This window comes from Poecile atricapillus, chromosome 3, assembly GCF_030490865.1.
Source record: "Poecile atricapillus isolate bPoeAtr1 chromosome 3, bPoeAtr1.hap1, whole genome shotgun sequence".
Classification (NCBI taxonomy): domain Eukaryota; kingdom Metazoa; phylum Chordata; class Aves; order Passeriformes; family Paridae; genus Poecile; species Poecile atricapillus.
The window spans coordinates 26,840,873-26,864,446 of NC_081251.1; the positions used below are offsets into that span (position 1 = coordinate 26,840,873).

Here is a 23,574-nt window from a genome sequence, read left to right on the forward strand (position 1 = left end):
GAAGAGCATTTTGGAATAGCACAGGATTTATGGGCATCTAAAAGACGAAATTAGGTGATTTGGGGAGGAATAAGTGTGAAAAATAGAGGGATGCAGAGACAAAAAGGGCCAGCCACACGTAAATAGATCAGAAGGCTTTTCTGGCCATGTCCTCCACCCGATCAACATGGCCTGTACTCTCTTCTATTTTGTATTATCATCCCCCCTCCCCTTGGCCCATTATGCCATGGCTATGTAGGTTCTTGACAGACATTTCAATGTATAATGGTCAACTTGCAGTCAAAATAACATGGTCACCTAGCGATAAAAGCAAGAAAAATGTGTAGTGAGAGGTAATGCATCTTGTTATGTATATTTGGAAAAATGGACATGCTTTTGGAATCTTTTATTGATGTTTGAAATGAGCTTAGCATAACAAATAAACTCAGAGACATTGTTACCAGCCTGCTTAGACTGTAGTATGCTCCATCTTATTCAGAAATGTAAGAAAAGTCCTTGCTAGTCCCAGACCTTATCTATTTTTCCACATTTATATAGGTTTGTCTAACAGAAGTTACTATCTGTCCTTATATTTTTGCCTCATTTGTCATATTTACAATCATCCTATAATTTTTCTTCATTTTTTGACTGTCATGCATTTCACCTAAAATGATGTATTTTTAACTTCTCATGCCAAGCAACTTACTTGGTTTTTCTTTAGTTTTTTTTTTTCTATTTTTTTTCTTGTTCATTTAATAGTGGCAATAGTTTTATTATAGCTTTTCCTTGCATACATTGCTGTTCTTAGTATGACTTCCAGACCTTAACAGATGGCAACTGGAGCTCTGATGTGGGGAAGATCTGTATCTGTGGGCTCATTTATGGTTCTGTTCACATATTTATTTATCCTAACTTTGTCTTTTGCAAACAATCTCTATTGGTAGGAGCAGCCAAGCTGGCACGAAGCTGCAATTCTATTTGGTACATTAGTCATATTCCTTTTATCAAATAATCACTGTGACATCTCACTTTTTCTATGTTGATGAAGAACAACTATTATTTGATAAACATTTTGATAAACAGCTTTTCTTCAGTGTTTCAGACAGAAAGTAGCAAGCATTAGGTTATAATTTGAATAGTAGAGACAATATTATTGTGTATCATTCATTTAAAATGTGTGCTTTTATGCCTTAATTTTTATAGACCATTTCTTTCTATTAAGTTTATTATCTGGGACACACATTTTGTCATACTAAACAATTAAGTTTGCCTTCTGCTTCTAAAATAATTTAAATTGTTCTAACATTTTAATTAGGCAATCTATCATTATCTTCAAATATCTCCCAAAAGTATGGCTTTGATGCTGCTAGGGCTATCCATAAGGATACATCCAGCCTCCACTGCATCATGGGTCTCTTTCTCCCTTCTTTGTTTTAGAAAATGTGATAAAGGGACCTCTTGCAACTCATTTTAAGACTCCTGTCTGTGCTCAGTTTATTTATTTTCCTTCTAAATTTTTAAGATACAGTTCAATAAAACAATTTTTCATATTTCAATAATAGTTTCTTATGTTGTCAGCCAATTACCTGAGATTTATAATCTATCCTTCAAAGCTGAGTGTTCTTTCCTGTTTTCCTTGCTTATAGTGATGATCCAGACAGTTTTCCCTTTCCACTCATTAAAATTAATTCTTTCTGTGCTTTCAAAGACTCCAGTTTTGTAGCCCAATCAAATTTATGAATTTCTGTACTTTCTCTCAGTTTAGGCTCTCAATTTTTATGTAGTCTCTCAATTTAGTCTCTTAATTTAGACAATTAAATACAGAGTTGCAGAATTGTTCATTGAACAACTTCAGGGGAAAAAAACCCATTAGATGATACTCAGTCTTGACAGATGTAAATTGGGGTAGATTTCAGAAACAGTCCTAGCCTTCAATACAGAATAGTGGGCTCTGACCCCACCATCAGATTTCAAAGGAAAAGGGGTTGGAAATTTTAATAAGCACTTTCATGAATATGTCAGTGCACTAATAAAAGAAAACAGAATGGAGGAATTGGTTAAGTAAGGGCAGAGAGTAAAGAAGAAAAATGTCAAACGCCACTGTATAAAGCAGTGGCGTTATCGCACCTTGAATATAGCATCTTCAATCAGCTCTGGAGCCTCATTTTAAAGAGGGTGCAGTGGAACTGAGAAAGAACAAAGAAATGCAGCTTGCATGACTAGAGATGCAGCAAATGAAGTACCAGTGTACTGCTACTGTAAACTAATAAAGGTTACTAAGAAATTATCATACATATTTCATATACTCACCTCTTCTGTTTGCTATCAAGTATCATAATTAGATGAAAAAAGATAAAACATAAATGTTCATCTACTGAAAATTTTGGAAATAATTTTTTTAAATATGACTTAAATATATATATCTGATAGGACAAAAAACAGCCTGATAATTGCTTAATATTTATTTGAAAAGGCACTTCATGTACACCACTAAATAATCTCAGAACCAGTGATTATTATCTATATGTAGGTTTTCAATCATTACTTCTTGCTGCATTCACTGTTAGGGGAAAGAATACCTTGGATGTTCACACAGAGGAATTTCTGACCTAGAACAATTATTATAATCAATGCTCAAGGAATAAAAGTCCTTCATTTGACAATGTTACTCAAAGTGACCTATTTCCTTTGCTTTATTATTTTCACTTCATCCTGTCTCCTGTTTCACAGCAAAGCATTTAGTAAATTTTAAATTGTCCTTCTTTTTGACCTGAAAAATAATCAAATTATGGTACATGGTGGTATTTTTACAATCTAGAAAGTATTCCTTTTACACTGATTTAATATGCAAAATGTACAAAGTAATGCTTCTCTAAGCAGAGGAAAAATCAAACTATAGGAGAAATCAATTTCTCCAAAGGAGCTCTCGCTTGAATTTCTCAGTTTTTCTCCAGGTGAATTATTAAAACATCAGATGCCACCTGGTATTTCCCAGCTTCTCTGAGTAAACTCTCCCTCTGTCTACCTTTCTCTGGCTGGAACTTTTATGAAACTACACATGGGAAGGCTGATCAACTTAGCTATTCTTTGCCTGTGATTAGATTTTGGGCTATGTTTTTAGGTGCGGAGGTGGAGACTTTCAGTGTTTTACCTTCAAACATTTTGACATGTTTCTTACCACAGCTTCTATGAATGATAGAAACTACAACAAATGCATGAAGAAAATGTTTCTTACCATCACTGCAGACAATGCCAGACCTTCCATATGGACACAAGCAAACAACATCTTGCCTGGACTTTGGAAAACACGTAGCACCGTTTCCACACGGATTTTCATCACAAGTTGCAAACTGGCAGAGTTTTCCAGTGTAGAGTTTAGGGCATTCACAATACCAATTTTCTTCATCACTGAGAAATTTAAATTAAAAAAAAACAAACAAGAAAGCGTAAGTGCCAAAATGAACTCAAAACAAGTATAATAACACTTAGAGAAAATCTGTGACATCTCTCTTATGGTTGTAATAAATCTCTTTGTTTTTAGTTGTGTTCCTGGCATTAGACATGCCAGAATGCCTTACTGGTGACTTGAGATGATATTTCAGGTTTAATTTGACATTTTAATTTTTTCTTTTTTTTGCTGGTGAGATATGTGACTTTTCCAATGTCTCAGTAGTTGTTTGTGCTGCTGCTTTCATAGCATAGTCAAAATAACTGCTGCAGAAAAACAGGTCTTCTATTATGTCTGACAAAATGAAAATATGTGAGAACAAAAAATGAAAGTTACTAGTTTATTTTGCAAATGGAAACATCATTTGTATATTCAGGTACCACATACAGCTTGTATGTATACAGTAGGATGCAAAGAATCCTGAAATATAAACAGTTGCAGTATTGATTATATTGAACCTGAAACAGAATAAACAGGTAATATCTCTGCTATCGTATAATTTATGGTTCTTAGTAACAGAAAGAATATTAGAATAGGCAAGGATAAAAATAAGTTGTAATCAGTCCTGAGGGCTGACAAAACCGACGTTAAGAAATGTACATATCCTGGTTGTACCAATTTTTTTAACAGTATTCAAAGCACAGTGACAGATATGATAGGAAAACCAAAAACAGATAGGAAAACAAAAGAGTGCAAGATGTTCCCATCTATCACATATTATAAATACAATTTCACAAAAGGTCTTATTTGATGTTTCCCTTATATTATGGCTATAAATAGATGACAGCTAGATAAGTCAGTTCATGTGATGGCTCAGTATCCATGTACATCCTCAGTATTGAAGAGAAACATGTCTGCCTTTTACTGAAAAAGGTCACACATACCCGTGGGTATGAATGCAGAAGACATGGTGCATGTTGTATCAAATCACACTTGTTGTGGTTTTCCAATAATAGCATAATCATTAGGATGAGCACTGATAAAATTTCAGATTTCAAATATGATTTCTAAAAATTCATTATCTGCTCATAATATCCATGCAATCAGGTTAAAGAAAACAATCTTGAGCTGAAAGACCACCTGTATTTTTTAAGAGGGAAATAAGTAAGTCTTGTGACAGTCCTTGCTCATTGCAGTTGATTAGTGTGTTCCTAAACTGACCACATGCAGAGCTGGGGAGTGAGGATCTCAGCTTGAGAGTCTGCCAAAATGAATCTCATGAATAATGCCTCCAGACACCTTTGCAAAAGAAAATTGCTATCAGCTGCAATAATAAATTTCTGTGTGTAGCCTATTCTATTTATAGATCTGCTGCAGACAGCAGGAGAGGAATCTAAACGAGCTGCTGGATTGCTTTCATTCGTGCAGTGTTGAGAATCCTCTTTTCAGAGGTTTTAATATCAATGTTATACAGTTCAGCTAATCAAAAAAAAAATTAATAACCTGAATTGTTCCTAGAAATCTACAATTGTTGGCGATGATTTTTAGTTCTCAAGTGTATTTCAGTTTGTTTATAGAAGAAAAGGTAGATCATCGCTGCTGACTGCCATAAGACACAGACTTTAGTCTTCACCTTTAAAGAAAAAGAATTCATACATTCTTTCAACGACCTCTATATGCCAACATTGGCCATTTCTTTTTGTAGTCTTACTTTTGCTATTGTGGCGAAGATTAAAAATAGCAGATTTCATAACAAATTGCTAGTATTTTATGGTTAACAGAATGAGCAATGTAATGACATTTCACTGTTGGTACTGTAACATTCTAATAACAAAGAAGAGTGATTCCTGATAAGGCAAGGAAAACAGTTTTTAAAAAGTTCTACAAAATAATATCAAACTTGAAAATATAACAGCTAACCACAGAGAAAGAAAATGATCACATCCATTTCACAAGAATTAGTATACAAAGCTCCAATCTTTCAAAGCACACATTAACTGTACTAGGTTAAGTGAAGGACAAGATCTCCCATATTCTACTAGATTAATCTCAGATGCAAGAAACACATAATGCTCAAATGACCAAGAACTTCTCCCAGGTAGATTTCACAATTTCATGATGGCTTGCTACCCTTTATAAATGCAAGAAGCAAATGAAAGGGGGCAGAAAATCAGAACAGTGATATCTTTTGCCTGTGCTGTACACCTGTGAATGACTCCAATTAAAATATATTTCATAGAGGATATTTACATACATGAACTGAAGAAAGTGAAAAATAAGGAAAATACCAGAATTTTGAAGCTGCAGAACAAGAAATAAATTTGGAGAGTTTTGCTGAAATGTGTTATATGACCATATTAGTGTTTGAGTTCAGATCCAGAGCATGCTTTGGCAGAAAATCTCCTGGCTGTCCTCTGTTGAAATGCTTTTTTCCACATTGTGTCTGTAGAGCATATGAACTGAATTTCTTTCTGAGGAACCTGCACCAGAAAATTGTCTCACACCTCAGGTTGCTTCAGCTGTATGGACTCAGCATTCAGACCCAGACCAGGTCTAGTGTGTGTCAAAACTTCTTGAAACATGAATAATGAGGTCCTCAGCACTAATTGCTGTGACCTGCAAATATACGCCTATTGTACTACTTAACCTACTAATATGGATGCAATTTTATAAGCCATCAAAAGAAAATTATGCAGCCGTGTTTGGTATGTTACATACCAAAAAAACCTCCAGATTTTATACTAGAGAACTGAAAAACTCCAGGAGGAAACAGAGAGAAAAAACCAAACAGCCCTAAGTATTCAGAATCATATGAAGGAAGAAAGACACAAACAGTTAGAGAAAATGGGAGAAAAGACAGAAATAATGTAGAAAAGGAGTGAGACAAGACTATTTCTAGAGCACCATTACCTCATGTCTCCAAGCTTATGATACAAGGAAAAAAGGTGTAGGGAAAATGAACTTTTCCCTGACATTCTTATAATCCTCTGAAATGGTAAAGGACATATTTTGTATTACTATTTCCCATGTTAAAATATTCCTTTGATCTTTGGTTTAGATATTATGTTGGAAAGAAAGTCACCAAGTAATATTTGTATGATATGACACGGTATTGGTAATTCAGTAATACAATTTCTCTTCTTGAATCAAATTTACATCAGTGACCTGATTTAATGAAATCTATAAGACTGACAGCTTTGGGATGCCAACACAGATTGTGGTAACTCATTTATTTTGAATATTGCACAATACAGAGGAGACTGGATTGTAATACATTACTAATCCAGTCACAGCTGTATTTAACCAGCTGTTAAAACCCTTCCTTTGACTTAAATAAATTCTGTTTTTGAAAGAAAACACTTTACATAGTGTCACAGACATCATCTGTGCTCTATTGACACAGTGTTGTGTTTGCCCAAAGCTGAGTATAATTTTTCTATATTCCTGTGCCTTTTCCATCTCTAAAGTGGGAGTACAAAGGAAGCACTATACATGCCCTCTCTGTACTTTTATGCAAGAGGCCTTCCCTGGAAGGAAGCACACTCAACATTGTTTAATCATGATGTTTAAGATCCCTTCCAACACAAAGCATTCTATGATTCTATGGTTCCATGGTTGCACTGTGTGTCATAATGGGTTCAATATTTAATGACATACATTCTTTTAGTGCCCTTATTATATTATCTGTAACAAAGCTATGGAAGTTGGAGGGAACAGCTCCTTCAGCCAATAAGTAGTAGTTGTAATTCAATTTATTTTCAAGTTCTTACTATTATGTTTTCCTAGCACTCTTTTGTTTTAAATTACTGGAAAATGAAAGGACCATCATACTTTTTCAGTTTAAGCTTTAAGTTGAATTATGCTTCATGCAAAGATTCATTAAATTTCTTTCCAGAAAACACCAGCATAATGTAAAGGCAATTACAGTTTTCATTTGAAAGCTTTGTGTAATAGACAAATTCACAGAGACTCACTGCAGCCAGAAGGATAACCTTATCTCATCAATAATCTTAAAAGTATCAAAGGACAATATATAAATGAGGCGTTTCTTCCTTGTGCACAGCAGGTGCTTTTTAGTATATAATATATCTGCCAATCTTTCCTTCTATTATACAGCTCCCCAAATCAATTCAGCTTTCATGCTGCTTTAGTACTTTTCACTCAGGTTTTCTTAATTATGGTATCTTGTCCAGCTCTGAATGCTTTTGTTATCTTTACTGTTTTGAATCATTTTTTGCCCTGTCTGGAAGCATTATTCTGCAAGTTCTATCAGTTCACTTTAATTTGCTTTTCCTTTCACTGAAAGCATTGTTGTATTTGGTTTGTGTGATCAGGTTTTGGTAGTGGTGGGGACCTACAGAGCTGGTTTCTGTGGGTAGCTGCCAGAAGCTTCCCCCATGTCCGACAGTGCATGTGGCTGTGAGATGGACCTGCCACTGGCCAAGGCTAAGTCCATCAGCAGTGTTTGCAAATCCTCTGGGATAATGTAGTTAAGAAGAAGAAAATTGCCCTGGCAGCAGCCCATGATGGAGCAGGGTCCTGGCAGGACCACAGCCCTGTGGAGTGAGGAGCCATGCTGAAGCAGGTTTGTTGGCAGGACTTGTGGCCCTGTGCCTTGGGACACACACTGGAGCAGTTCCTGAAGTACTGCAGCCCATGGGTTGAAGAAGTTCATGAAGGACTGTTTCCTGTAAGAGGAATCCCACACTGGAACAGGAGAAAAGTGAGGAGCCCTCCCTTTGAGGAGGCAGGAGCAGCAGAGACTTGTGATGAAATGACTGCAACACACATCCCCCACTCCCCTGTGCCACTGTGGGGGTGGAGGTGTTCTCGGGAATGAAGCTGAGGCCAGGAAGAAGGAAGGGGTGAAGGGAAGGTCATTTAAGATTGGATTTTATTTCTCTTTACCCTACCCTGATTAGATTGGTAATAAATTATTTTTTTCCCAGGTTAAGCCTGTTTTGCCCATGACAGCCTTACCCATGAGCCTTTCATTATATCTTCTCTCCCTTGTTCAGCTGAGGAGGAGAGAGCAGCTCTGGTGGGCACCAGCCAGGCTCAACACACCAAAATTTTCTACTCTGCTTTTCTTTATATAAAGGCTCTCTTTAAACCAAGACCAAATCACCTGTGAACTAAGTTGATTTAGAAAACTATAGGGAAAATGTTTCGAGATTGGTTAGGTAGCTCATAAAGAAACTATTTGGCTTAAAATTTTCTTTGGGGCAGATTTAGAATTATATTGGTTCTACTGCAGACTAAATAGGCCTTCACTTTTAAATTATGCTTCTGAATTCTTCTATTTAGATTAAAATATTGGAGTGGGAAGGTTACAGTCCCACTTCAAAAGGAGAACATGAGGGACAAGAAAGTTCCAACACCTTGCTTGCCTCTTGACAACATAGGAGAAAAAGACTATTGTGTACAAACTGATTCAACTCTAGCTGAAAATTAATTGTAGGACCCAAATAAAGCTTTATGCATCCCAATCAGATGGCAAAGAGCATCTGCTCTAGCCTATCATTATGCATATGAGTTTCCTTGAGCAAGAATACACTCTTTAAACAATACTTTGACAGTAGAAATTTTCCTGGAGTTTGATTTAGCTGTGATTTAGGAAGGACAGAATTTGATTTATGGAAATAATGGAGAAAGATAAACTCTTGTTTGTTGGCAGATTATCTATTTCAGACCTTCAAAAATGCCATTATTTTCAGGAGTTCAGGATGGTTTTAATTTATTTTTCAATGTACTAATTGAACTTACAGTACTAGCTTTTCAGGATCATGGAGCCTATTCTGGGATCTTTTATAAGCATTCTTTAGACTTCATTTTCCGCTCATTCAGTCAACGTGCAGGACTCCATAACCATCACATGAAGGATGCATATCCATTAAAATGTATCATGCATAAAAGGTTTTGCCCAGTACCATGTCAGTTATGACCATTCCTGTCACAAGAGGATGCACAGTTGTGGTATAAAGCACTTCTAGATGTGTAACACTTAATGACAGATGGTTAAGGATCCCTCACAAAAAGTACAGCAAGTAACGGTTGGTAAAAGCAATCTATCTGGGCAGGAATCCATTCCCTGGCCACATCTAGGAAGACAAATAATGATCTGTCAGGCTGGTTCCAGTGCAAGGGCTATAATTAGCTCTGACTTTACTCCTTTCCCCAATCTTGGTCTTTACAGTTAAATCTACATTTTGTCCTTCTTTGTGTTGTCTGCAAAAAAATAGTTAACAGATGTTGACATATGCTAAATGTATTTATTAAAATGATTTTTTTTTAGGTTTAAAGGCTATGATTTTGATAAAAAAAAAATTAGCATTATGTGAAACATGTCCAGGGAAGCATATAAATGTTTTCAGCAGCATTAGGAATGAAGGCAGATCTCCACATCTTACTGAAATTGTATGCAGCCTAAATTCTGTCCTTCAAAAATCTACCATAATTCCTTAGGACAGAAATTTCCAATTGCTCCCAGCAGTCCCTAGGGTTCTAAACAGTCTTTGCTTCAATATCTCTACTATTTACTGTAGGACTTGGAAGTACCATACCCAAAGCAGTGACACTGAACACTGCTCTGCACCATACTGCTTGTTCTGCTTGTTGAACTGCTTTCATTAAATTTGCATTGTATTCTATTACTAATTTCTAATAGAAATTTAAAACAATCTTTAAGCACAGGAACATTAATTACTTCAATTTTAGGCAAATTTATAGGTTGCAGAACTACATGACAGTATTTTCCAACATTTCAGCCCCATTACAGAGCAGCTGCACTTTGCTAGAGTAATCATGAGGAGACAGGTAACAAAATTACAGAGCAAAGTCTTCAATAGTTTGTAAAATAGCAGCAATTACTTTAAATACACAACATAATAACTTTGAACTATAATGGTTACATTCTAAATCCAGGACTGTCTAATATGGAAAGAGGAAAAAAATAAAGTGCAAATCCAGGTGGTCATTATACTTTTCTCTCTATATCAGTTTCTTACTAATTCATTTTCCTGTTTCTAAAAGAGAGTTTTTATTTGGGTTATTTATTCATTATTTTGAACTCCCATAGATGCAAACTATTCCATTCTGAATTCAACTTACAGGAAGAAGCTTCCCTAACCAATTCTTGATGGTGTTGTCACTAGTTCTACCAATATGCCACTCTAACAATCAGAGGCTCAGCACCTCTTTCATGTCTATTTAGCACCTGTTACCTTTCCTGTTTTAAAAATGTTCTGAATCACAAGGGGTTGATCATCATCACTTTCTTTTAAGCCTGGTCTATTTACAAGGCTGGAAGACACAAATCTCCTAAGAGATCACATTAAAGTGTAAGTTAAGCTTTGAATTTGCAGGGCATCATCACCTTCCTATGGTGATTTTCCCTGTTCAACTAATTTCTTATACCTCCTGGTAATTCAAATGTAGAGCTTTCTCTTCAATCCTAGGTACCTCCTCACGTCCTCGTTTCAACTCAGTCACTGAGATTTCTGTTTCTAGCTCAACAAAATTGAGATAATTTTACCACATGTACCTAACAGAGTGTAGTATTTACAGATAAGGATTTATGTTTATAAACATATAAAATGAACTCTAGGCTATGAATGAAAATAGCAATTACTAAAGGCTCCATGAAAATTGAAAACATCACAAGTGACCAGGTAAACCACAGCTGCTTTGAACTGACAAAGCCTTTACCATTCACTTTGGATATTCCTTTTTCTAGCTATCCTAAAAACACCACAAGAGAGAAATTCTGAAGGAACAAACTTCATGGAGGAAAACCTGAATAGAATCTTTCTTTGATGGTTCATCTTTCCACATTAAATCTTCAACTTATTTTTCTCAGTGATTGCCGAAAGAACCTTTGTACGTTGCTTGTTCATTTCTTAATGAAAACACAAAATTGCGTGCACAGGCATGTGCTCTGCTTTTCCTCTGAACATCTAACAGAGCCATGAGGTGGACAATTTAGAAAGAGCTAGTCCCCGTGGATAATGCTTTTCCATGGCAGGGAATAACTGTGAGTCATACTTTCACAATATTTTAGCCTTAATGAGAAAGTTGTATCTCTCCACTTTGCCTGTATATCTTGTAAATAGTTTCTAATACTTGAATTCTATTACTTGTCTACCCATGGGCCTTGGGAGCATTTTGGGGTTTTTTTTTACCTGACTCTTTAAGTTAAGAAAGGATAATAATAATAATAACAATAATGATGATGATGATAATGATGATAATAATAATAATAATAATAGTAAAAATATTCCTGCTCACAAATCATGCTTCAAAGCAGTAAGCATTTGCAGACTAGCATCTGTGTTTGCACAGTGGCAAGTGAAATGTAACCCCTTGTTTCTTCTGACTGTGCATCACAGAAAATATGATTCTATATTAAATATGCTAATGTATATTAAAAAATGTACTTGTATCATGTCATGGTAGTTTACATACTAAAAATGAACCACCGATCTAATCAGTAAAAATAGCGCTGCAGAACCCTGCCCAAACTTTAACACATTTTTGAAAGAGTATTCAAGCTGCTAAAAGTCATTTGTCAGCAGAAAATATTTTTCAACCTAATTTTTTTTATCTCAAATGAAATTAATAACTATCTATATAGTTATTAATAATATATATATACATATATATATATATATAGCATATCAGACTGTAGTGGTTTAGATTTGCCAATTTTGTTTTTCCAGCCAATGCACCAAATAAATGTTGTGGCAACTAAAAAAATTACTAGAAAACTTACTTATTTCTTGCTGTGAGATAGGGATTAGAACAAGAGCAATACAGGCTTAAAACTTAAAAGAAACAAAGAAAGTTTATTAACAAAACTACAAGAATAAGAACACAAGAATAAACCTCCAGAAACCCTTTTATCCCCCACTACTTAACCATTCCCTCGTCCACATGACAACATAGAGACAAAAAACTTTGGAACTTTGGTGTTTAAAATGGTCCCAATTCCTGCTAGAGTCTTTTCATCAGTCTTTGTAGAGAAACAGAAGTCTTCTTCTGCTAATCTATGGAGTTTCTCACAAGAAAACTATTTCTGTTATAGCTTTCTGTTCCTCTGATGCCAGCTGCCTGGAAATCTGCCATCAGTTCACTCCTCCAATTTCACATCACTCTGTGGTGTGTATGGGCCACGAGTCTAGGGATGTCACTTTTAAGGATGAGTTATTCAAAGGAAAAGGTTCTCTTCATCTGTCTCTGTGAGCCTCCCTGGAAACAGAAGTCTTCTCTTTGCCTCAAGCGGCCTCAAATCTTCAACTATTACTTCTCCCCACTCTGTTCCAGCACCTCACTGTATCACAATTACTCTACCTTTTGCTCAAAATCTACACTTTGAACACTCCATTCCTCCCAATATACTCTGTCATGAATTAAAGGAGTTTTTTCAGAACACTATTGTCCATCTCCATAGCTTTAACAGAAAAATATTTCAGCTTATAAAGCATCTCCTTATTCTCTCTTCCCCATCTAAAACTTAACTCTTTTCTTTACTGTCTTTGATGATTTTATGATGTCTTCTTCATGTTGATTGTCTCTCTCTCTCTCTGTCTCTCTGGGTAAAAGGAGTAATCTGTATGTTTTATCCAGGTAGTAAAAGAATTAAAGTCTTGGAAAAAGCTGCAGATGTTCATAGTGTCAGGTTTCAGTCCAGCAGCAGAAACTACAAACCAAGCCATGCTGGCCGGCTCCGTTTCTCTCCCCCGCCCTCTCTGCCCTCTGTGGCCTTGTCCGGCCTGGAACGGGGGGGAGGAGACCGAGACAGAGCCTGGTTACCTCTTCAGAAGCCAGAAACCAAAGAAATCAAGAGAACTCTGGCTTTACATCTTAAGGTGGTGTTGGCAAGTTAATCTCACTTTTCAATGGTCAAAACTGCTGTCAATTCTTAGAAATGACCGATAATTGGTCAGGAGAAAAGACTCCCATCAGCCACCATCAGCTTCAACTTCCTTAGCTCCCAAAGCTATCTTAAAGGTAAAGTCACCCCATGACACAGACTATAGCCTCTAAAACATCAAATTCTAAGAATGTTGTAGGCTGAGCTAATTTCTATTAACACTGGTATCTAGACCTTATTATCATGAAGCTTGAGGTGATATATGAATGACACAAGCAATTGTATTTGCCATATATTCTACAGATTTATTGCTTACAAAAGGTGGTAGATTAGCCAAAATTCCTTGGATGGTGCAAACTAGGTAATGCAAGTTTCCTTACCAATGACCAAGGTGATTTCTTTGCCTCAGAAGGTAATTTGAATCTCTGTGCCTTTTCAATCTGTAGTTTCTTTGACTGTCCAGAGCTTTAACTCTAATAGAGATAAATCCTAGAGATTTAAATAAGACTCTGGGAATTTCCCAAATAGGTTTTTACAGCCTTCAGAATAGCACATAATCAGTTACATGACGTGACGGAATTGGTCGGTTATGTTTGAAGAGCTCTGGTTTTCAGGATTCACCTCACATATGCTGGTACATAAAGTGTAGAGTTAAATCTTATCTCAGCCCAAAAGTGGTGTTTCATCACTGGAGACGTATCTAATTACATTAAGCATGGAATGTGTGATGCTGAAATCCAGAGGGGTGAAAAAAAATCTAAGCACCCTAGACCTTTGTGTTTCTTAGAACAAGACTAGTAAAAATTGGCCTCCATTGGGCACTGCAACCTGTGCTGAGTGGAGTATAAAGGCTTCCCACAAAAACAAAATAGCATTTTACTTTAGTTCCAAGAAACCCATCTCTTAAAGCTTCTGGGTGTTTATGCCCTGTCTGTCTCTATTATCTCTTTAGATTCACTTTTTTCCCCATGTAGTTCAGGTATTTTCTTCTGCTGTTGGGAATAAAAGAGGAAAAGAAAGCCTCAACACTGTTTTCTAGTTTATCCTTTCTCTGAAGTATCACCAGCTCTCAAAAGGAGAAGAAATTCCTGCATCATAGGATTTTTGTTTAAAATTTAACTGAAGTGTGGGAGGTCAAGGAAAACTTCATAGATTCCATTTGTCCACAGCTCTAAACAAATTTTTTACAATTTATTCAATCTAAGCTATTTCTTTAAATGACATCAAAGGTAGGTCACAAAAACTGAAAACAAAAAGCAGCTAGAAAAGTAAGGGTGTATGAAGGACCAAACCTTGACCTCTGTCACATTTCCTCCTACTAAAATGAAAGGTAATGTCTAAGAGAGTGTACAAAGCTTTTATGGATAGTAATTGCTTAAGCTTGCACAACTAATTGAACATGAGAAGGAAAAAAGAAGTACTGAGTATTAGAACTACTGAAAATGTTGTCTGGAGTGAAAAGTTAGCAATCACCGTGTGCTTTCAATTTTGTTACAATATGCTCTTTATCAATAGCTTGAGTTGTTCTGTCTTGAAGGTTGACCTTCTACTTTGATTGCTGCCTCAGCTCTGAATTTCACACATTCCTGGATGATGGCTATGACTTATGAAGGATATAAAATGCCCTAAAAACTGTAAAATCAAGTACTATTAAAGTGAGTGTTGGCATTTTTCAAGTGTTCAAGAGCTGTTACAGTTGTCCCATTGCTGAGAATTAGCACAGTTGGTGACACACCCAGAGAAACTGTTCCAAAGTGCAACAGAAGTCTGATTTGCAGCTGATCTTTATAAATGGTACAAAAGGCCATTTGTGTATCATTTTCTCAGACAGACCTATCTTTAAGTGCTATGAGATTAGTCTCTCTCTCTAGCTTGTACTCAAGAGGTCAGATGAGTCAGGTCGTCTGACTTATTTGCAGCAAAAGCTAAATCATTGTCTTGAAAAAGTAAATTACAGGAGAATATACAATAGAGGGAAACAGTTGCATCATGACATCATTAGCAGTACTGTTACTTGCTTTTAGATTTCCGTCAGAGAAACAACTCAGTTTTTCTTGCTATCAAAAAAAACCCATTTCTTTACATTTATGTAGAAGAATAACAGAAAGCTATTCTGTCAGTCTGGCTCTATTGGCTATCCAACCCTGTAGATTTTGGGGAATGAAAATAAGCAGTTCTTTTAAATAAGACAGTTGAAATGATAAATGAATAACTAAAATAACCTAAATTAAGATTAGAAAAGCATTTGTAACAATCTGCATTTAATCATAGAGGATTTTAGAGTAGTTTTGTAAATAAAGCAGACAAAAGATTTCATGTTGTTTTCTGGATATGGAGTATCTATAACTAAAATTTAGAAAGGCAGTGCCTGTGACAATATTAACTTTTGAAGGTAAATGAGTTTCTTTACACCTTCTGAACACGTTTTAGTTTCCAGTGAGAATCAGTATGATGTCTGTCCATGTAAAATGAAAGTACTGGAGCAATTGCTAGTAACAATCTGATATTACACTGTCTCATTCTAATGTCTGGATATTTTACAGATACTGCTCTTCACTGCTGTGTGGAGTGAGTGGGTCTTCAATCTCTAATACATGCTGTACTCTTCTGACAAAAACACTTCTGACTCAGTATCAAGGATGGTGATTTGAAAAGTGTATCCATATTTTTGCCATAAAGTTTCAATGTGTCTGTGTCTGCATAGCAGAATGAAGAGATCATGGAAGTGGAATTAGACATATTTGACTTTATTTTAATTAGCACTGCTACCACCTGCACTGAACACAATGGGTTGTTTCATTCTGACTGCTAATTCTTCAACAAAAACAATGCTTTTTTTTCAGTTTACCAGCATGTATTGATATTACTACTCATTCTATCTTCATGAAAGCTACCTTAGTTGTGTCTTTTCTGCAGCCATTATCTCTTTATTTTGCTTTATAGGGATGGCCACTATGTATCCATAGAAACAAGCACAGAATGAACTGTGATGCCTTGTGGTCACGTTTGTTTTGAAGTTACCATATAAGGAAGTAAAAGTGCCTTACTAAAAAAAAAGAAAAGAAAAAAAAAAGAAGAGAGCTCTAATGCAGCAAGAGGAAGGAGTACATTTTAACTCTTCCTGCTTACTTCTTTTAGACAATTTCTAACAAATATGTTACAAAGACATATTGGCTGCAATATTAATGAAGGAATTTCTTCCCTCCATTCTTTCCTATTCATCGGTATCAATGCCCTTATAAGTGAAATGCACATTAGAGCTAGTAAGGGCAGCAACACCACATTTAGGCTGTGAAAGAAACAATCTGCTTGTGGTTGAAGAATGATCTATTAATTGGAGTAGGTGCTTGAAGTTTTCCCAGGCTTTCAGGTTCACCACACTACTGAAAACAGGTGATCTTGAAAATTGCACCTTTTCACACACTGTAACACAAATAGGCATAATTTAAACCAGAATTTTAATTTAAATTCTCAGTTGAAAGAAGGTGAACTGGAATTACATTCTCTACTTCTGGACTGCTTTGCTTTAATATTAATATTGAAGATCTATTGACAAAAAGTAATCCTGGAGTGCCAGTTCTCCCAATTTCTGCTATATGTCTCTCCAAAGGTAGGGGCAGATTATACCAATTATTCTGGTTATACTGATTACTCCTGGTTCAGAACAACAGACTCTTTCATGCTTCCACTGCTGGCTTCAACATTCTTAATTTCTAAAAAGATGGTGAAAAATACTCTCAAAAAGCTTCCAAGACACTTGGGTACTTAAAGGCTAACTGCAAACAGGGCCTGCCATCCAAAAGTTAATTCAGACTTGTACCATAAATTTCCCTAGAATCCTGAGAACTTGATAGGAGTTATGTAGCATTTTTATTTTACAAGTGTAAAATTTAAAAATACAAGTGTCATCTGTGCTATCCAAATGAATCACAGAACTCAAAAATGAAGATATTTTCTTTGTTAACTGATTCCATTTTCTGATGTGCAGAGGCTTTCTACAGCCTTTTTAGGACATTCAGAACTGGAAGGTAGTTTCCTGGAGTCAGGGTCCGACTACATCTGAATAACCTTCACATCAAAGAATGTTTCTCTTGAAACTCCCACCTGTAACTGAGTTTCCAACATAATAGTGTTTAACTTGTGGAAGGGTCAGACCACGGTGTGCATGTCCAGCTTCTCTGAACCAGATGACTAGTTTCATGAGGATCATAATCTTTAGTACAGTGGCAAATGCTTTAATACAGACAATGATCTCTATGAAACCACTTAGAAGCTACAGAAGCTGGTAAAACAGCTGAATTTTTTGATGCATGTGCTGCTTCTCTTTGGAAAAAAAAAAAGAAAAGACAAAAATGTTCTTACTTTACTCAAGGTCATGCAATTCTGAGAAGTTAATATTAAAAATATATTTTTGTGTGACAAATCAGGATGTGATACAAATCAAACTACTCCAATCAAAATAAGAAATATTAGATTTGTCTGCAGAGTTTATAAATACTTTTTTTTTGGGTATTGGATATTGAAGAAAAGGGTGCTAGAAGGTGGGAATTCCTACTGATGCACAGCTACCATTGATAGATAGCATGTACTCTGCCATATGTAGCTTCTGTACTAAATTGATGGGCATTCAGTGGTACATAAGCAGTAAAAGAAATATAGTTTTTAATTTGCTTTCTTTGAAAATATCTTAAATTAAATGTGTAAAGTCCTAACTTTCTTAATATTCACTTAGAACATTTTCTATGTGATCAACATAGTGGTGGAATATCATAACCACTGATATAAATAGGTCAGTTTTACATTGTATCATCTGTGAGTTAAGGTCTTTAAGATATCTTTCACTAGAACTGATATAAACCATGGTTGATTATAAACACTTATTAGTGTTTACTATTTTCTGCTGAACTCTTTCAAACATAAGATCAACACTGGAGTTAACTAGTATATGCTATTATATGATGAGAAAATTCCTTTAAAATCTCACTTTCCTGTTGTACCTATGCTGTGATTTCTTTTTAAAGGTGTTAAAGAGATGAATAACTGAACCATTCTAAAATATGTTAATATTCATAGTATTTTCATTTGTCAAGCTGCAGTAAAAAGTATCCCACAGTGATGTTTGTGGGATGGGGATCTCCGGCAGAGGTTTCTCCTAATGCAGCCAAACAGAGAGTATTTCCATTGGGACTGAATCTGCACAATAATTGTGGAGAAAGCAGTGTAAGAACAGTTTTTGTTGCAGTTGCTGGTTTGGGTCCTACAAGATTTTACAGTGCACAAAATCATTTCTGGCAGAAATTCCTGTAGCTCATATGGTTTCCCTTAAGTGTATTTTCTGTGTGTAATATAATTCTAAGTCTTTTAGTATTATCTAAAGCAGTGTTTGTGCCAAGGTATCATTTATGTGCTTCCTGTGTTCCAGCACTTTCTGTTAGCCTGGAAATTGCAGTACTGGAGGAATGAAGTGATTCATTGCTCGTGTGTTTCTATGGCAAGATTTTCTGCTGATGTAATTGTTCAGCTCCACAGGTGGTAGCTATGGCAGCATCACTTGTACAGAGAGAAAACCTTCAGCTTCAGATGTTTTAAGGAAGGTTAAGTTTTTCATTGCTAAAAGCAGTACTATACGGCACAATACCTATACATGGGATAAATTACACTGTTACTGTGAAAGACTAGCTCATGCACAGTGGAATTATCTGTAATAAATGATAAAACCAGAAAAAAATAGATATGGAGTGATTTTAGTAAACAAAGAATACTTGAAGCTGTATTAATAGAAGTTATAAGTGAAAGATACATAAAAAATGGTTGACATGGCTTTAAATATATGAATATATATAATATAGATAATATATATCTAAAATATATGAAACAGGAAGAGAGATATTGGTATATTTGTCTGCTATATCTAAAGGTCACCTTTGTCTCCAAAGTAGTGCAGTTATGCCCCAAACAGGCAAGCTAATCTGTTTTACACAGGATTCCATAAATCTCAAATTTTAGGGAAAACAAGAAAATCAGATTTTATGAAGCTCCTTTCACATTCTATTTGTTATTTATCAAATATCTTTTTGTATACATAGCTAAGCCAATGTGATTCAGTAAGATGCAAAGAGCAATAGAATCATGAATTCATCTGTGAATCACGAGCATAAATCACACAGGATCACAAAAGGTAGATTAATCACTCCTTCCTCCTACGTCACCACCTGCCAGGGATGGCCACTAATGTGCACTCTCTCGCTCTTAAACACTTGCAGGTAGTGCCTGAAATAGTATTATGTCCTATTTTATGAAGGTTAAGTATCCTGGAGAAAAGGCATCATCCTCTTACTACCCAAGCTATTAAAAAGCTTCATCCCTCATTCATCATAATTTCAACAAATACTTTGCTCTGTAGTCACCATGCACTCCAGCCTGCCAGGAAATGCAGCCGTCTGAAGACAAGAAGGTTATATGCTATAACCTCAGCATATTCCTACCACCTGTCTTAGTGCAGCAGCAGAGCTTTGAGAATGCACACCAGAGACCCTGTGAGAAAGCCCCCAAGCACAATTTATTGCAGCCATTCTGAAACAAGAAAAAAAAAAAATCCCTTCCCACTGTCCCAGAAGAAATTAACTCAATGTTCACAGAAGCTCACAGGATGCACAGGTGTGCTCTGACCTATGACTAATGATCTATGAAACCAGTGATCTTCCAGCAAAAGTTGTGGCTGATGAGGCAGTATCACACACACTTTGCTCTATGAGATATGAAAAAGAATGGGTGATCTATCTGAGCCATTTTTGACATGTCTTATCAACTCATCAGAGAAACTCAGAACCCTTCCTTCAGGCAGGCAAAGCTATACTCCCTTTTAGCTTACGTGACATGGATTCTTGAAAGAGAATATTTTTTTTTTCAAAGAACTGACCTGTGGCCGAGCACAGTGACACCAGGCTGTGTCTTCTCCCTGAAACAGTACAGGGTAGCAGAAGCACATACCATTTTTTTCTTTTACTACATTGACAATGTTTCTGATTTTGCACTATTATGAGAAGCAAAGATAAAAGAGGTGAAAAGAGGCATAACAGATCAGAGCATCAGGCTCTTGACATTTATTCCAGCTAGCTGTACTGGAAAGAGTTTATTTTCTGGAAAGCAGAAAGTGTGGTGTTGTATTGTGGATTTGAGGCTGAAACAGTGCTAAGGTGTCAATGTTTATCTACTGCAAGCAGTGCTTGCACAGCATAAGATTCTGTTTTCTCACCCTGAGCAAGCTGGGAGGGGACAAGAAGTTGGGAAGGGATTCAGTCAGGACAGCTGACCTGAACTGGCCAAAAGGATCCCATAATCTAGGAGAGTGTGCTCAGCAATGAAACCTGGGAGCTCATCTTTCCAGAGTAGCTGTTGTTTGGAGACTGGCTGGGCATTGGTCTGCTGGGGGTAAATATTTGCTTTTTTTGGTTCTTTCCTTTGTTTTTCTTCATTTATTGAACTGTCTTTATTTCAACATACCTGTTTTCTTGGTTGTGTCTTTCCATTTACCCCCATCTTTCTGGAGGTGAGTAACAGGTCTGGGAATTACCTGCTGGCCAGGGTGAACCGATCTGACCGAGTAAATGATAAATTCCAAATGTGTCTGGGAGCTGCTGTGTCAGGAACTGCAATACAGACACTCTGCAGAAGTTTGCATTTGGCTAGCTACTCAAGGACAAATGATCTGGCCCAAAGACTGGAAAATCTGGACTTTGCAAGGGACATTAACTTCCGGCAATTCTTCTGCATTTTGATAACAACAGACATTTGTCAAAGTGAGTTCAGCAGCAGGTCAAGATTTGTATGACAACCAGGCTGCAACACATTTAATCAAGAAACAGAGAGTAGAAATGCTGCATTTCCCTAAGGGCTTTCATACTCTGAATCCATTCCTGCTGGTCCACAGCAGACTCCTTGCCCAGGTTCTGTGATGGCAAATGCAGAAAACCCCCTCCCCTGGATTCTGTACAAATCCCAGGAGCATTCCCACAGAGATGTAGATACATCCTCAGAAGTGACACTGAGGCAGTCTGAGCAGCCCCCCTGGGCTGGAAATATTTGGAGACTTTTATGTTTTGCCTGGTGTAGTCCTTGAAATCCAGGAACAAAAAGGACCACAAGGGAGGCAGTCTGCATGCTACCAAGGGATGCTATTATCCTGTCTCTGACAGTGGACATCTCACAAGAAAGTAGTTTTAATATAACATTCATCACCTCATGACCTGCAAAAAAGGACATCTTGAGACAGATGTGTTTCACAGTCTTTAACAGATATTTTTTCTTACGTGAACGTGTCTGATCACTTTATAAATCTATGTCAACTATGAACATTTACATTGTGTTGCATTATTCCACTGCTTATGTATGAAATATTTCTTATCACCTACCTCTGTGTCTTTGGATACCTGGAACTTGGACTGTAAGTTAAGATACCACAATGGGAACTTGAGATAAGATAAAGGTGTTTTTGTTTGAGTACTATCTCAGACCTAGGGAGAGGTTAACAAGGGTGGGTGAGAAGAATTTATCATTGATAATGGACACAAAGAATGCAGAATTTAGAGGGCACAGGGAAAGTCAGTTCAGGAACTGTGCTGAATCATGTCTGATTGGCTACAAGGTTAAGGGAGATCAAGATGACCAACTCATGCTGTTTTACATCAACTGCCTATTTTACAAAGCTGCTAAGTATATTCTAAGATGCTTTGAAGTAAATAGTGAATAGAATAATATTATGTCTGTTTCTGATTGTGTTTCCATTCAAGGCACATTAAAGTAATTTATCTCAAAGAGCTGCTGAGCAAAGATGATGAGGTTACAAGCCTACCCTAATGGTAAAGGGCCATTGGTTATTTCTGGAATATTAAGGAAGACATTATTATCAGTTAAGCTTGAACATGATGATAAGAAAACATGACATTCACCTGGAATTTTGTATATGCACATTTCCATCTATCATGTCATGTTTTTTAAAAATCAGCTAATAGAGCTGCCAAGGCAGACAAAATTGATAATATCTAACACAGAATTTTTGCTGTCTTGTCTCAAAGTGTCAGTAGCAATATATTCAGTATTAAAAATTTTCTATAGGCAGAAGAGTCTCTTGTTCTGATTACTGTGATATGTGTCATTTGTTATGGTGGGCAGTTGCCAAAGAAAATTACTTTTTAAAACTGCTAAGAAAGCAAAGAATGATAACTACGAAAAATCAGAAGACTGCTGGTCATCTGCCTTTTGAATAAATGCTTCTGAGGCTCATTAATGTTCACTTTCTAGTAAGTCTTGCAGTATTGATGCAGAAGATAAAGTAGGATTAGAATGTACTACAAGCTGTATGGGTAAAAATACTTGCTCTTGCCTAGATTTTCAGACCTTGGGCAATTCTCTTAGATGTTTTCACAAAAGAGAATACTTAAGACAGCAATAGCTTCACTACAACATGCCACCTGCAGAGCAACCTGATGAGATCTCTCTGCTATCACTGCCAGCTTGAGTTAAGAAAACACCATATGAAAATTTTTGGTAGTAAAGGAATTCAAGTTATAGGCTAAACACGACTTTGCATCTGAATAATTTTTCACCTAAGGGATGACAGGGTTTTTCTCAATGCTAAGGCTCTTCAGCTGTGAAACTAGTATAAGCTCGTTTTTTCTGGGTGCATTAAGAAGATCAGCATGAAGCACTGTGGAACTATGATCCAGATGAGCCCTTACTGCATATTTAAAACAAATTCCTTTTTAACAACTTTGTTGTTTGCTCACAGTCCATCCAACATGTGTGATTCAGTGGAATGAACAAATACTTTTTCTTCCATTTAGTAACATTTACTTCTTGGCCATAGTTTCAGAATCTTAGTGTACTGGCTGGAGAGAAACACTATTTTATTGTCTTTCAACAGGGAAAGATTTCTGCTCATTGGAATGAAAAGCTGAAAACTGCTGAATGCAAAATTACCCTTTTTATTTTGAATTAAGAAAATTACTATTGTTACTTTTGTATTTATGTTTGAAGCCAGGCTCGTAAATGCAAGCTTTCAGAAGCAAAACCAGTAATATTGTAGCATTCCTAAAGTTTTGTAAGGGAAACTTATTAAAGGTATTTTCATGCAAATGGAAGTGTGACTTCCTTTCATTAGCTTGCTGAAAATGGCCTTAATGCCAGCCAAACTAGCCAAACACCAGTGGTGTAATAATGGCTTCAGAACATTCTCTACAAGCCTGCCTGAGTTGTATGTTCCCACATTCCCAGAAAACTTTTCCTTAAAACTGTATTCTCTTTATTCAAGTTCATGCGCAAGCTTTTCTAGTTTTCA

At 36.3% G+C, this 23,574-nt stretch overlaps 1 protein-coding gene across 1 annotated transcript in view; it reads right to left on the minus strand.

The window, feature by feature from the left end:
• Positions 1-23,574, minus strand: part of EYS (eyes shut homolog) — a 625,315-nt gene that overhangs the window by 53,920 nt on the left and 547,821 nt on the right. The window contains exon 31 of the mRNA XM_058836459.1: positions 3,215-3,387. Coding sequence (XP_058692442.1) covers positions 3,215-3,387 — 173 coding nt within the window. The remainder of the gene's footprint in view (positions 1-3,214; positions 3,388-23,574) is intronic.